The sequence below is a fragment of the Puntigrus tetrazona genome, chromosome 4 (genome assembly GCF_018831695.1).
Source record: "Puntigrus tetrazona isolate hp1 chromosome 4, ASM1883169v1, whole genome shotgun sequence".
Classification (NCBI taxonomy): Eukaryota; Metazoa; Chordata; class Actinopteri; order Cypriniformes; family Cyprinidae; genus Puntigrus; species Puntigrus tetrazona.
The window spans coordinates 18,882,928-18,898,634 of NC_056702.1; the positions used below are offsets into that span (position 1 = coordinate 18,882,928).

The 15,707-nt window shown below is 38.9% G+C and overlaps 1 protein-coding gene and 1 pseudogene across 1 annotated transcript; both read left to right on the forward strand.

The window, feature by feature from the left end:
- Window positions 1–200: 200 nt before the first annotated feature.
- LOC122343154 lies at window positions 201–9,737 on the forward strand (annotated as a pseudogene).
- A 2,236-nt stretch (window positions 9,738–11,973) lies between these two features.
- LOC122343078 (gastrula zinc finger protein XlCGF7.1-like) lies at window positions 11,974–14,863 on the forward strand. Its single transcript, XM_043237394.1, has 3 exons — window positions 11,974–12,054; window positions 12,583–12,878; window positions 13,672–14,863. Exons 2-3 carry the CDS (start codon window positions 12,620–12,622, stop codon window positions 14,361–14,363), a joined length of 951 nt encoding a protein of 316 aa, XP_043093329.1. The 5' UTR covers window positions 11,974–12,054; window positions 12,583–12,619; the 3' UTR covers window positions 14,364–14,863.
- The last annotated feature ends 844 nt before the right edge of the window (window positions 14,864–15,707 follow it).

The following is a 15,707-nucleotide window of genomic DNA, read 5'->3' on the forward strand; positions in this document are numbered from 1 at the left end:
TTTTTTTTTTTGCGCAAAAGATATAATTTTCATCTTTTGGAGTCCATGATGTCTAGAACTTGACTAGAAATGCAACAGTCTGAACACAAAGTTTAAGTCAAAAAAGGTTTTGAGTCTTCTTTCAGGAACAGCCAGTTTTAGAAATATTTGACCAGGGAAAAGAAGTAGCGTAAATCATAAATAGTCTGTGATAACACCTCCCGGCCACACGGGGCTCTCTCGCGCGCGGTGATCGGTGCCGCCGCGAGAAAAGAAGAAGCCGGCGTTCACGAGAGCGCGAGAGCGATCCCCGCGAATTAAAGCGGTTTAACGCTCAACCGTGAGTGTCATTTATTTCCGTTTAAAACGCAGCTGTTCGTTTTCACTCAGAGAAATGGCAATGAGCGGTGTTCACCAGTATTTGAAGGGGTACTGCCATAATGTTATAACGCAAGCTGCTGAAAATACAGAAACTTTCCCTCACCTGTGATTAAAGCTCCTCAGCCAAAGACGGCATTAAAGCAGAGCAGAGTTATGTTTCATATCCAATAATAGCCTTTCTTTCCCTCACGCTCTCCATTTGTTTACTGTCTAACCAGCAGCTCGGAGATTATTCATCTTCATAATCAGTCACGAAACGGTCCTCAGCGAAACACGCTTTGTGTTTTTAAAATAAATATGCAATATGAGTAAAAACGAAAGATATCTTGGTCACAAATGAGGAATTTCTTACAACAGTACATGTATTTGAGTTCATTTCATTTTCATTTAGTTGAATATCTACTAATATTTGCTCCTGATGTAACAAATTGAGGGAACTAATTATTAAAAATAATCATAAAGATATTCATGTATTTCTCCTCATGTCGTGTGCGGAGCTCCATAGTAAGGCACACTTTGTGTTCCTGAGTGTATTTTTGTATGTATGCATTTTGTTCCTTGATTTTTCTTTTGCTGTTCACTCATAAATGTAACTTTCTATTGCTAGAAGTAAAGAAACTAATTTCTTTGTTCTGCTGTACACAAAAGAAAGATAATTTAAAGAAAGTTTGTTACCAGGCTGGTTTGGGTTAACATTAACTTACTGGAAACATCACACATTCTCTAGTGAATTGAAAGCACTTGCTTATTTAAGACAGAAGATACTTGTTATCGAGAATCTGATTCATCTGTTGCAGATCTACGTGACGCTATGATAAAGATGGCGTTTGTTAAAGAGGAGAGCAAAGACGTGACGATTGAAGAAGCGCTGAGATTCAAACACGAAGACGCCGAAGAACAAACAACAATGGCGTTTGTTAAAGAGGAGAGCGAAGGCATGGCGGTAGAAGAAACATCGAGAGTCCAGCGTGAAGATGCTGAGGAACAAACGGGTTGGTTTTCCTTCTCAAAGCCTCATTTGATTCTTATTCAAATGTCCAAACGCTACAGAAAATGAATTATATTTTTGAACAATGGACAGACAGACATGTGGAAAAATTCTCCAACCCGCAGGGCCAAAAATGAATCATAAATACTGTTAAAATTAGATAATATCTAAACGTTTTGTCTCGTTATGGCCAAGTAAGAGAGGAAGCTACCCCAGTATTTAGCAAACAAATTGTGACGCTCTTTAAAACGTAAGGTTCAAAGGTATATAAGATGACGCTTATTCAATCCACATATTGGTAGAAGGTGGTTTCTATCTCAAAGTTAGACAATTTATGGCTGCTAGAAGCCGCTAGATTTAATTGAGATAGATCTCAGGGTCTTTGTTATCCCAAATACATGAATGTATCCGTGTTCCAGACAAAAGGAAAATTTTTAAAGGTAGCAGCTGTTGTGTTAAGAGACGTAGAGATGCTCTAATGCAGATGCGATTGTCAAAACTAGTAGAGACGAATCTATATTTGTCAAACACGGCATAATATTGTATAATGAGATTTCATGTTTAGATTGAAGGGTTGTAAAACTACTAATAGTAAAGTTTTTCGAGACAACGGAAGCTATAGGTTGTTTTTTTACACTTAGAAAATTGATTTCTTTCATATAGTATAATACATCTGCATCTTGCTGCTGCAAGTCGGCATCCTTTTCCCTGTGACGTGCATTTCTAATGGCCACATCTGTATAATAGCCTGTTTAAGAGAATAGTATCTATAGCCTGTAAATACCATATCTGTTCCCTGGGATGTATATAATGGCTTTTAGAACTGCATAAATTCCTTATTAATAAGATTAGATGACAGTATGATGAATTCAGTGAATTGCATCCACCATCTGATCAGGATACAAGCAATAAGAAAGAAACAGACTAATATTAGCGTAGATGCCATTCTTTTTACATTTTTTAAGTTTTTTATGAGGAGTGTTCCCGGTTCCCGGCTGATCTAATTAATGCAGCCTAACAGTTCTTTAACAGATTTGAATAATAGAAGCGTATTAGTGTGTTATGTGTAGGCTAGGTTAAAAAGATGTGTCTTTAATCTAGACTTAAACTGGCAGAGTGTGTCTGCCTCCCAAACAGTGTTAGGGAGATTGTTCCAGAGTTTGGGTGCTAGATAGGAAAAGGATCTGCTGCCCGCAGATGATTTTGATATTCTAGGTATTATCAAACGGCCAGAGTTTTGAAAACGCAGCGGACGTGCAGGACTATAATTTCAAGAGTAAATATTTCATACTATGCAATATTTCATACTCTGCGAATGTCTTTGTGCGTATTCACAATGATCTGTCTTGATGCGATTCCAGTTGGTTCGGTTTTAGTCTTGTTTTCTGAAGGTCACTGTTTACTTGTCAGAGTCACACATTTCACACATACACCCATCAGTCAAGATTGACACTTCGCAAGTTCTTTCTCCAGTTCTGTCAGGAACCGTTCGGCTGGCAATATCAGGCTAGTCTCTGGGCTAATGTTGAATGATCTTGAGTAGTTGTTTCCTCCTTGTTCTCAAAGACGTTCTTAGAAGGCCTCTTCAAAAGTTGGTCAAAGATTCAGGTTGAGAAAGAGAAAAATACAAGTATACCTTTGCTTTACTTAATTTAGTGCAATTAAAAAGTGGATGCTTCCAGAACCTCCGCAATAAAGCTATTATTATCATCATCGCGTTAAATAATTGGAAGAGGTTTTGAGATTACATTTAACAGATTAGTGTGTTGGTCTCAAACTCAATTCCTGGAAGGCCACAGGTCTACAAAGTTTAGATCCAACCCTAATCACACACACCTGATTCAGCTAATAAGGTCTTCGGACTCCCAAAGCAGAAGAATGCTGGCTTAGCACGTGTAAGATCTACATGTTGTTCGTTTTGATGTTTGTTCTTTTTGCCACTTAAAGTGGTATTAATTTGGATTTACCTTTTTTGCATTAGACCTGACAACACTGAAAGAGGAGAGCCAAGAACTCAATGCAGAAGACAACGTTCAGTCTCAAAAGACAGCAGATAAAATATATTTCACCTGCCAACAGTGTGGAAAGAGTTTCAACAGAAAAGTAGACCTTAAATATCACACAAGAGTTCACACTGGAGAGAAACCCTTCACCTGCCAACAGTGTGGAAAGAGTTTTACTAAACCAGGAAACCTTAAAGAGCACATGAGAATCCATTCTGGAGAGAAGCCTTATGCCTGTGAGCTGTGTGGAAAGAGTTTTATTCAAAAAGTACACCTTAAAAACCACATGAGAATTCACACCGGAGAGAAGCCTTACACGTGCCCTCAATGCGGAAAAGGTTTTCAGCACAAACAACACCTCGATGACCACATAAGAGTTCACACCGGAGAGAAACCTTTCACCTGCCAACAGTGCGGAAAGAGTTTTGCCAAAAAAGGAAACCTTAAAGACCACGTAATCATTCATTCCGGAGAGAAGCCCTACACGTGCTCTCAGTGTGGAAAAAGTTTAACACACAAGCAACACCTCAGAGCCCACATAAAAATTCACACTGGTGAAAATCTTTTCGCCTGCCAACAGTGTGGAAAGAGTTTCACTAAAAAGGGAAACCTTAAAGAGCACATGAGGATTCATTCGGGAGAGAAGCCTTACACGTGCAATCAATGCGGGAAAAGCTTTACACACAAACAACACCTCGATGCCCACATAAGGATTCACACCGGAGAGAAACCTTTCAGCTGCCAACAGTGCGGAAGGAGTTTCACTGAAAAAGGACACCTTAAGAAACACATGAAGATTCACACGTGAGAGAAGACGTTTACAGAGTTTCAGAAGTGAAGGAGATCTTTAACGTGTGAAATCCCACCAGAGTGAGCTAATTTCAAACATGCTTTCATGTTTCGCCAGGTGCAGAACCAGAAATAAACTGACGTGGGATTCATACGTTTTTGTGTATATTTTACCAGCACATTCAGTCTTTCCATTAAACAACTGTCCATCCTAAACTTTCAAGCTTTAAAACATTAAAGAAAAGTTATCAGTGTGACTCCAGAGGTTTAATCCCAATGTTATGGAATATTGTTAAGGCCAAATGAGTGGATGTCCTCATACACAGCTATATACTTAGAGTCGGCTAAACCTATTGAAGTATTCAAGCAAACACAATCTTTCACATCTTAAGTGAGCATTGGGAAAAACAACTTACATTATACCTTTACAGTAGGCCGTCTGTCACATTAATGTTAATCTAACAATAAAAGACTGAACTGATTTGGTAGTTTTAATGATAATATTATTTGTAATGGACACATTACAAGTAATTATTAAGTAATGAATTGTAACGTTACTCTGTGATTTTGCTTTGGAACCCATTGAATCAGTTTTTCTCCAAATTCTGATTCCGACTCTGACATTTATAATCAACTGGGAAAAAAACGATCATAAATGTCATGGGGTGTCAAAATAGGGCCCCAAAACACCCTCAGACCCCGAAGGGTAAAGATCAGCTGTACCATCAACCCGCTTTAGTTCCATGCAAAAGTCATTATGAAATACGGTTTTACTTGTGCATTTACGTCTTTATTTTACGGCACTAACACGCTTTAATTGAAGTCGCTACATTTATCCAACACACATATGAGGGGTGCACCGAAAGTAGAATTGCATTTTCATATATCCGAGAGATTGTCGACATTGCGTATTTCGAAGAAAGATGGAGGCCTGTAAATATACTCGCTTTATTTAAACAGATTCGTAAGAACTAGGTTAATGAGGTCTGGAAGCTTCGGCGCCATGTCATGATATTTCAAAGATTAAGTAAATATTAATGTGGTTAGCTTGAAACTTTCTAGTACAAAGCTAATGATTCCGCCATGATTCCACTTTGAAGCTTATACTTTCCGTTCAAAGCGCGTGAGAAGTCATTTAAATCGTATTCCTTTCTTTACAGCACAAATCGGTGAATCTTTGTTTCGAAGTTAAGTAATCTTTCACGGATTTCCCCTGCTCAGGAGCTTATTTCTACAACTTTATACTTGTATTTGAGCGTGGAATATAGCGAAGCTCCTGTGGATTAGTAGTAATAATTTAATAATTTAATATAAAATACGCGATTAGTTGAATAGCCTAATGGCTTCAATGAACGACTAGCTGAGCAGAAAAAGCTTTAGTTGGGGTCACCCCTAATATATACCCACTAGACGTCTCTTTATAAGTGTTTTCATTGTCGGATAAATTTTGCTTTCAGACTCATCACGTCTGTAATAGAGAGAAGTCACATCCATAGCACAAAAAACTAAATGTCGACAAAGTTTATATTTAATGCTTTATAAATAGCCATAAATGTATAAATCGCTCATCCCTACAGGAAAGTGAATTTATTTTGAGGTCAAAAACTTTTTTCTACCATATACCATACTATAATGTATTCATAACTATATGTAAATTACAAAAAAAAATATAAATATATATATATATATATATATATATATATATATATATATATATATATATATATATATATATATATATATATATTTACTGAAAGTAGTGGTCAACTAGAGTTGTGTCAGTCGTGTTACTGTTTTTTTAAATAATGCTAATATTTGACATCCATCGAATTCTGCTACTCTCGCGACTTAAACTGTAGATAAAGTCATCCAAAAGTGTTGTCTAATGTTAAAAAATAAATAAATAAATAAATAATAAAAAAATACACCTTTAAACCTGGAAGAGGAGGAGCCTGACGTCATAAGCCCGCGCCGTGTTCCTGCGTCTGTTGTGATCCGGCTGAGGACAGGTTTGTGGTTTTACGTGTTTAAGTGATTACGGTCGACGCGAACTGTTTGTGTAGCGTTCGTTTGTACAAGAACTTGAATGAATCTATCACCGAGCAGGCTGCAACCCGAAAACGCTTAATCCAATAGCGGTTTTAAAAGCAAAGCGCGTTCACGAGCGACTGACGGAAAGCGACGAGGAAAAACAAAACCGCCTTTCGAACGCGTAAATACAATAAAGCTTAAGATTTTCGTTTTAATGAATGAAAAACATAGCGCGAGGAATTAAGTCACACTCTAGAGCAAAACGAGCTGAACGACCGGTTCTTTTAGTGAAGAGACGCATTACATTATATATTTTCTTATGCATGTTGTTCGATATCTATTTCTGAAACGATTTCTTAATATTGGGGGGAATGCACTTTTGTTTACAATTCAGTTTTTTTGTTAGTTTTTTAATTTTTTTAAATCGAATCAGTCAATTTAAGGCCTTTAACTTTTCTCTTTTTTTCCCAGACGCAGTAATATTCCCAGAACTACATGATATTTATTAAGATGGCGTTTATTAAAGAGGAGAGCGAAGACATTAAGATTGTAGAAGTGTTCACGATCAAACAAGAAGACACCGAGGAACAAACAGGTTGGTTTTCAGTAAGTTATTATTTACGTACAGCTTTTGTTTCCTCCGCATGGAGAAAAGATAAATTACACCTGCTCACAAAGTATGGACACAGATGAAAAAAAAGGAAAAGCTTTTTTTTTGAAGCATATGTTGTCTCTTTCGATTAATTTGTTGACCTGGAACGATTCATTTCCACGTTAAATTCTCAAAAAAGTGCATTCTGGTGGGCGATGACCCTGGATTGAGCTTTGAGCATTTCATTTTCAAATAGCCACTGCTGTATCTGAAAATAAATAAAATACGCAACATTTAAAGAACTCCTCAGTATGTTTTATTATAATCCCTTACGTATTTAAGAAATGTACGTATGCTCCATTGTAGGTGAATTGTTCGTTGTTTGATAAAATGTTATAATTCGCTACGTATCTATGTAGATGTCACTTTTTAGTTGTGAAGGGGACACAATTGGACCGAATGATTAAAAACAAGTTTAATTAAGCAATGTATTTTTAATTCTAATGATTTAAAATGGAATTGGTGAAATGGTGTTAAAACCCTTATTTTGTTCACTTTTAGTGTGAGGTCCTATTTATTTAGTCTTTTCTAGTTGTGCCGTCACTTTATTCGAGCGCCAACATGATCGCATTGCGATATTCCGGTTTTCTGCGATTTTGTTCGACGAACATTTAAATTTTAACTTGACATAGAAAGCGAACGAAGTACCGTTACTCATCCGTTTAAACATATACGCATTTTGAACTTTATAAACCGCGGCCTCAGTAGACTGTCGCAATTGAAACGTAGGCATAGAACGCGCGAATAGAAATGAACGGAACATGACGCCTGTTTTGTAACTCGGATAAACTGGTTTGTTGCCTTTTGTTCGTCACGGTTCCAAAAAACCAGAAAGTTTGCCTATCGACCGCTCGTCCAATCCCGTAAGACCTTCGCGCATCTTCGGAACGCAAAATTCATTTGGGTCTTTTTCCGCTTTAGACTCGATGGCACCGAAAGAAGAGGAGGAAGAACCGAAAGCGATAGAAGAGAGAAGTCAATCTTTGCTGACCGAAAGCGATTCCAATCAGACGGCTGAATCGAACAGTTGCAGTGACTGCGGGAAGAGCTTCACGCTCAAAGGAAACCTCAGGGAGCACATGAAGATCCACACCGGAGAGAAGCCCTTCACCTGCCAACAGTGCGGGAAGAGCTTCACCAAGAAAGGAAACCTTAAAGAGCACACGAAGATCCACTCCGGAGAGAAGCTTTTCACCTGCCAACAGTGCGGGAAGAGTTTCGTTAAAAAGGGGAACCTCAAAGATCACATGTACATCCACGCTGTAGTGAAGCCCTTCACGTGCGAGAGGTGCGGAATGGGTTTCAAATACAAAGAGAGCCTCAATAATCACGCGCGGAGGATACATTCGAGAGATAACTGCTTCACGTGCAATCAGTGCGGAGAGAGTTTCGGCAGTAAAGTAAGCCTCTACAGTCACATAAGACTCCACACCAGAGAGAAGTCGTTCATCTGCCAGCTCTGCGGGGACACCTTCTTACAAAATGGAAATCTGAAGTCGCACTTGAGAGTCCACTCCGCAGAGAAGACTTTCCCGTCGGTGTGGAAAGCGTTTCAGATGGAGAACAACCCTTGAGTCCCACGCCAAAGGTCACGGAGAGCCAGATCCACGGAAGCGGGAATTTCCCACCGGAAATGAATTGCCTCTTTTTATCGACTTTCGTCTTTTCCAGCCATTTTGAGGAAAACCGAGTATAAACGGAGAGCTCTAATGATGCCGTCCTTCAGAGACGGCATGTCTGACGTGTCCTATGGTGCGACGACAACAGAAAAACTTTTCAAGATCAGCCTTTCTCGTGCTGTTTGTAACTCTAAGAATTAAGATCATTTTCACGTTTGTATTGTTTTTTTTGGCCATGCCACACCACAGGACACCTGATTTTTATTTGTCAACTTGCGCAAGAAAAATATTAAACTGTCTGTAAACATATTAAAGAACACTTAAAAATAATAGCTTAAAGTTAATTTTGCACAAATTGATTTTATTTAAAATTTCTATGAGAATGTAGCCATGTGCAGTAACCTTGAAAATATTACTTTTAGTAATATGAGTTGAAATGAAATATTGTAACCAAGACCCACCCCTTCTTAAGTCCTGATATTCCTACTATAAATAAAAAGCATAGAAACTCCAATGCTGGATAAGATGTAAAGACGTGCCTGAAGATTCCACCCCTAACTAGAAGAAAGGACCAAATACTGAGCCTTGTGGCGCCCCATACTCGTGTTTGTTGGGACATCTATTTGTTTATATTACTTTTAAATGGTAGTAGTTGGACCTAATTCATGCAAATGCTTATTGACCGTTATATTCAACATACTGTTTGTCAACTGAGTTAAATTTACTCGTGATCGGATGCCAAAAGAAAGTTCAATTCGTGCTTAAATCCTGACTGAAACTGTTGAGGAGTACCGCTGCGCAGTGAAGAGGACTCTTTCTAATATTTTAAGCATTGGTAGCAGATCCAGGACTGGTCTATAATAACCCCGGGTTTTGTTGCGTAATGTTGGTTTGGATGTTTTAACTCTTGCCTTGGTCTTGATGTCCATTAACTTGTATTCGTCTCTCTTCACTTTAGATTTGAAGGTAGTGAAAGAGTATCAATAACCGGAAGAAAAAGAAGAGAACAGTCGATACGAGAAACACGATTTGTTAGCTGTAGACAAACGAGACCAAAAACGGTTACTTCGCCCGCCATCAACGTGGACCGTTTCAATCAAAACCAACTTTAAAATCCGTGAGATTCACACTGAAGAGAAAACCTTTTTTCCAAGACGCACCTTATTGTTTTTTTTTCAACTCTTCACAATTGCAAATACTAAAAGCTAACATCTAAACTTTAACTTAATTGATTTGTGTTTCTGTTACAGTGTGAATTAAATTCTTATAAATAAAAGGACACGAGTAAAACGATACATGTTGGACTGCAGTGTTTGATTGATATGTTCTCAAGTGGAGTCACAATATCAACCAAGTCAAGTGGCTTTTTATTTTCATTTTAACTACATATAGCTGTGCAGTACATAGTGAAATGAGACGTTCTCTTTTCAGACGTTTCTCCAGGACCTGGTGCTACATGGAGTCACACTTACAACACAACACAATACAAAAGAACCCAGTGTGCAAACTAGTGCAAACAGTGCAAAGACATAATTAGTGCAAGAACACAAAATACAAACAACAATAAATATGACGTGCAAGAATGCTTATGGAACAGGAAGTCCATTCAGATGTGGTTGTTGAGGAATCTGATGGCTTGTGGGAAGAAACTGTTCAGCAGTCTGGTTGTGAGGGTCCGAATGCTCCGGTACCACAGTGTTACGCTAGCTATCACTACTCTAAACCGTTTGTCCTGTCTCTGGATATATAGTCCAATCAGTGTCGAGTAATGGCGTAACGGGCGAAGTGTCCTCATAGACTTCCATACAAAAATTGTATTTTATTATTTATTTAAATTTAAACCTTCCTTTGCTCAACTGCACAGGCGTTCTTAAATCGAATTTTGGCGGCGATGTGAAGCGCTCATCATCACAGCTGTAAACACGGCGGCTGGCTTCTTTCGTGAGAGAGTTTGTTTCTAGGCAGAATGTTAAAGAACGCGACACGCGCATCTCCAAGAAATCCTGTATAATTCTACCAACCGACAACGACGACTTCGAAACTCTGTTTTTCCAGTTTTGTGTGCCAGAACATCTGAGCCTGAGATCAGTTGTGAGGCATTGTACATGGCCATGAGTAACTTACTCTTACACTTACTCTGGATCTATCTCCTGTTTTTGACTCCGTCAGTCATCCTCCTGATCCTCCTGTCCACTCTTTCGTCACTGGGCATCACGGTTATTCCACAAGTAGGTCTTTCAGGGTGGCCTGGAGAAGAGAGGTATCCAAAACGCATCAGCTGGTTACTGGGGTTCCTCAGGGATCTGTTCTTGGACACCTCTTCCTCTCCACATACCCTACAACACTGGGTCCCCTCATACAGGCGCTTGGCTTCTCCTATGCAGATGACACACAGCTTTACCTTTTGATTTAACCAGATGACCCAACAGTAGCTGCCCGAATCTCAGACATCTCAGCATGGAGGAAAGATCACCACCTGCAGCTCAACCTGGCCAAGACTGAGCTTCTTGTCTTCCTGGGCCACTTCAGCTCTCACCATCCAGCTGGGTTTGTCTACAGTTTCACCATCAACTTCGGTTGGAAATCTTAGTGTAATCTTCAACGACCAGCTGACGTTGGAACCTTTTTTACATGGCATGCTGCACAGCTTCCTGTCCAGGCGCTTGTAACTTCTAGGCTGGATTACTGCAATGCTCTTCTGGCTGGACCACAATGAAACCACTACTGACGATTAAGAAGGCAGTGGTGTGACTGGTCTTCAATGAGCCCAGAAGAGCCCAAATTACACCTTTCTTTATCTTCTTGCACTGGCTCTCGGTTGCAGCTTGCATCGAATTCAAGACACTGATGCTTGCTTGCATAGAGAACAGCCACAGGCTCAGCACCCGTCTACTTTCATTCACTATGACAAAGCTACATCCCCTCCAGATGTCTGAGATCAGCGAGCGAGTGACTCTCAGAATCTCTCTCGCTTGCTGTTCCTGGCTGTTGGAATGATCTTCCCACCCCTATCTGAAATGCTGGATCCCTGTTATTCTTCAAACAACAGCTAAAAACTCATCTCTTTCGACACTATTTGAACGCTACCTGGGGCTGGTATTACAAACACTTCCTCTCTCTGTTTGCCTCTTTATGTATTCCCTAATTGTGAGTTGTTTTGGATAAAAGTGTCTGCAAAATGACTAAATGTAAATTTTACCGATGGGGCGGCATTTTTTTCTTCACTTCTTCACATATCCTGAAGCTTGTGACGGGAAACACCACAGGAGTAGTTACAGAAAATGCATCACTATTAAAAAGCAATCGATATGCACAAAGCTTAATTAGAAATTATTCATTGCTAATTTACTGCTACTGCTGGTATGCATTAAATTTGAATACGACTTGGATACAAATAATAATTTTGCATTAATATTTACTATTTTACTGTTAAAGTTATCAAGTTTAATTTGCTTAATGCTTTTTGCACTCAAATATGACTGTTTTGCCTTTTAGACAAGTTTTTTAAAGCACTGTTTTCTGTACGTAAGCATACGTATCAGACTTTTATTTTGACCTGGCGATGTGACGTCATAAGGCCGCGCCGCGCTCCGCTGATTCGGCCGAAGAAAGGTTTGTGTTTAAAGCAATGATAGTGTTTAAATCGATACAGATAATTCAGTCTTTTCTTTTTTTTTTACAAGCTTTGTAAACCGAATCGAATATTATCGAGCGCAACGTAATGCTTTATCCAACGTTAACGCACGTTGTTTTTGTGACTGAAGCGCATCCACAAATGAGTAACAGACACCGTGCTCTCGTTTCGCTCTCTATTATCGGGAATTGTCGTTTCATAAACGCGAGTGGCGCTAAAATGAATTGCTTTGCTAAATGATTCAGTGAACCGAATCGCTCGAGTCGCCGCACGTTGACGTCACATCAAACGAGAACACTAACTAGAAACTTGTTGTTAGATTAAATGTAAACAATTATGGACTTTAATATGTATTTTAAATGTACATATCGTCATTTATATGATGTGTAGTGCTAGTTTATAGTGTTATTGTTCTCTTTTAAATCAATTGTGATGTTCTTTTCAGGCCATGAACTATCACTCCCTTACCGTTTTTCTGATAATTATTCTCATCTTAAACTCGACAGCGTCCCGACACAGAAAAAGCAGCGTAACGCCCGAAAGATGTCGTTCATTAAAGAGGAGCGCGAAGACATGAAGATCGAAGAAGCATTCAGCGTGAAACGAGAAGAACCCGAGGAACAAGCGAAGATGGCACTTATTAAAGAGGAGAAGGACGACTTGAAGATCGAAGAAACGTTCGGGGTGAAACGGGAAGATGCCGAGGAACAAATAAAGATTGTGTTTATCAAAGGGGAGAAAGAAGACGTGAAGATCGAAGAAGCGTTCGGGGTCAAACGTGAAGATCCTGAGGAACAAACAGGTCGGGAATAAAAATGATGTGAACTACGAAATAAATAGGAGATGGGTGGAAAGCTTAGATTTACTTTTCAGCTTCGTGATCGCAGGTAGCCTGTGTATTTTGGTTGCATTTGTGACTCAATAAAAATAAGTATATCGTATAACCAATGTATAGATCGATATTAGGGATGCACCGAAGTGAAAATTCTTGGGCGAAGCTGAACAAAATGAAAGACTGCACCAAAAGCCGAATATCGAACACATTTTCCCCATATATTAAGATACTTAAGACTAAATACTTCTAACTACACCAAAAAAGCACAATTGAACTTAAAATAAATAAGTTAGGAAAACAATTGTTGGCCATTTTTTAGGCCCCCTTCCTGAACCAGGCATGCATTTATTTTTTTTAAATGCTTGCTGATCAGAAGATAATTTTTTTGAAAACATAAAATATTACGGATCCCAATTTGAGCTCAAACATTAATTCTATTTTTTAATGTGATGCTACTGGTCTAATTGGATTCAATAATCTATGCTAAGCTATGCTTAAAGTGCTATCTCCGGCTCCAGAGATCGGCTGAATAGATTACAAAATGGTAAAACTCAACTTATTAATAACTCTGGGGGAGTCTGAGAATGTGCCCAATTTCTAAAAAAAAGTGTTAAATTTGACCAAAGTTGTCCTAAAACCAAAACAATACCAGTTCTTGTCTTAGGACGACTCAAATGTTGTCTACTGCATATCTAAATGTTTTAATGTCTTATCTTGTGCCATTAAACTGAGGTTTCATTCATTTATTTTTTCACTTTAGACCTAATGGCAGCGAAAGAAGAGAAAGAAGCTCTCGGTCAATCTGAAATAGCACATCAACGTGAGAATCTCCAAAAGACTCAACAGAGAACCCCTGAAGATCAAACGGGAGAGAGTTTCTCTCATGAAGCAAGTCTTGAGAGGCACGTGAAGATTCACGCCGGAGTAAAGCCTTTCATATGCCTTCGGTGTGGAAAGAGTTTCACCCTAAAAGAAAACTTCAACAGGCACGTGAGATCTCACACCGAGAAGAAGCCCCACGCGTGCCAGCAGTGCGGTGTGAGGTTTGCTCAACACGGACACCTGGAAAGCCACATGAAATTTCACACCGGGGAGAGCCCTTTTACTTGCCAACATTGCGGAAAATGCTTCGCTTGTAAATCGATTCTTGAGAGTCACTTAAGAATTCACACCGAAAAGCGCTTCGTCTGCCCTCAGTGTGGAAAATCCTTCAATCAACGGGGAAACCTCAAGTCCCACATCAGAATACACACCAGAGACAGCGAGAGTGCCTTCGTCTGCCAACAGTGTGGAAAGAGATTCACTCACATAGGAAGCCTGAACGGCCACATGAGAACTCACACGGGAGAAAAACCCTTCACGTGCCACCAGTGTGGAGACAGCTTTGCTCACAACGGAAACCTTAAACTCCACATGAGAATCCACACCGGAGAAAAGCCTTGCAGCGTGTAATAAGTTAAAGGAGTAGTTTACGCAAAATGGAAATTGAAAAGGAAGATATTTTGAAGGACGTTTGCACCCAGACCGTTTTGGGTCACTGTCGACTTCCATTGTAGGGAAAAAAATACTATGGAAGTCAATAGTGGCCAAAACGGTCTCGTTACAGACTTTCTTCAAAATATGTTCCTTTGTGTTTATACAAATTGATACAGATTTGGAACTACTTGAAGTTCATTGTTGAGTGAACTATTCCTTTAAACTTTAAATCCTTAACATGCACATGGAAAGTCACACTGGAGAACGCTAGAGAGTGTAGAAATGCATTTCTACATTTAAACTAAATAATCACCACACTGTCTTTTTTTGAGTGGCTGTACGATGTAATCTAAATTGTATTCATGTGTAGTCCATGGTTAAGTCATTTTATTTTTTATATCTATGCTTTGATCTGTACTGTATAAAGTCGTACAGAATAAACTTCCTTCAAGATGTTCGTAACTTCGTAAATTCCAGTTCAAAGGGAATTGGGTTTTTCATTTGATTTTTGGTGCGACGCAGAGAAAGTAGCAGACGTGGCGATTAATACTAATATCTACAATAACACAGTTTGCATTTGGATTGTCAAAATGCAAATTTAACATGGAAAACGCCATTGAAAATACGATTTAATTCTGGAAATTGGCAAGAATATCGTTTCATACCAAAGAATTCAAGCCATCATAGATAAGACTATAAAAAAACACTAACTGTGATTCCATATTTTTTCCCCTCAACGTAACATTTCTTCATAATTTTTACAAAATTTTATTAGTACTACTTCATTTGATATGGAAAGCAAATTGTCATTAAGAGAGTTTAACGTTGTTTCACGTAACCAGGATGTTTAATCATTAAACAAATATAATTTTGCGTGATATATACTTTTTGTTTATCTATATCTCTGAAAAAAAAAACGTCTAAATATAAGAAAAAAAATGCGGTAAAGTAATTAAACTCAACTCCCACGAATTAGCATACGCTCATTGCCTGGACATCAGTGATTTGAGATGTTTTTTTGTTACACAAACCCATCGATCTGCTTCAGAAGATTTATGGAGATTCGAAATAATGGCCACTATCCACCAGCATTACCAAGCTTGAAATTTTTTTAGAAACAGTGTTCCTCTGAAAGAAGTCATATACACCTAGGATGGCTTAAGGGTGAGTAGATTATGGGGTCATTTTCATTATTGGGTGAACTGTTCCTTTAAGGGAGAGAGGCAGCGATATAGCAGAGCCCCAGCAAAGAAAGACCTCTACGTGTCTCACTTGATACTGGACTTTTGTGAAAGGTCTTGTGGCCAGGTATGGTGACCC

What these genes read in the sequence shown, in the direction of transcription:
- LOC122343078 (XM_043237394.1), top strand. Translation starts at nt 12,620, where the DNA reads ATGTCGTTCATTAAAGAGGAGCGCGAAGACATGAAGATCGAAGAAGCA. An exon ending in AGATCCTGAGGAACAAACAG is followed by an intron (nt 12,879 to 13,671) that starts GTCGGGAATAAA and finishes TTTTCACTTTAG; the next exon opens with ACCTAATGGCAGCGAAAGAA.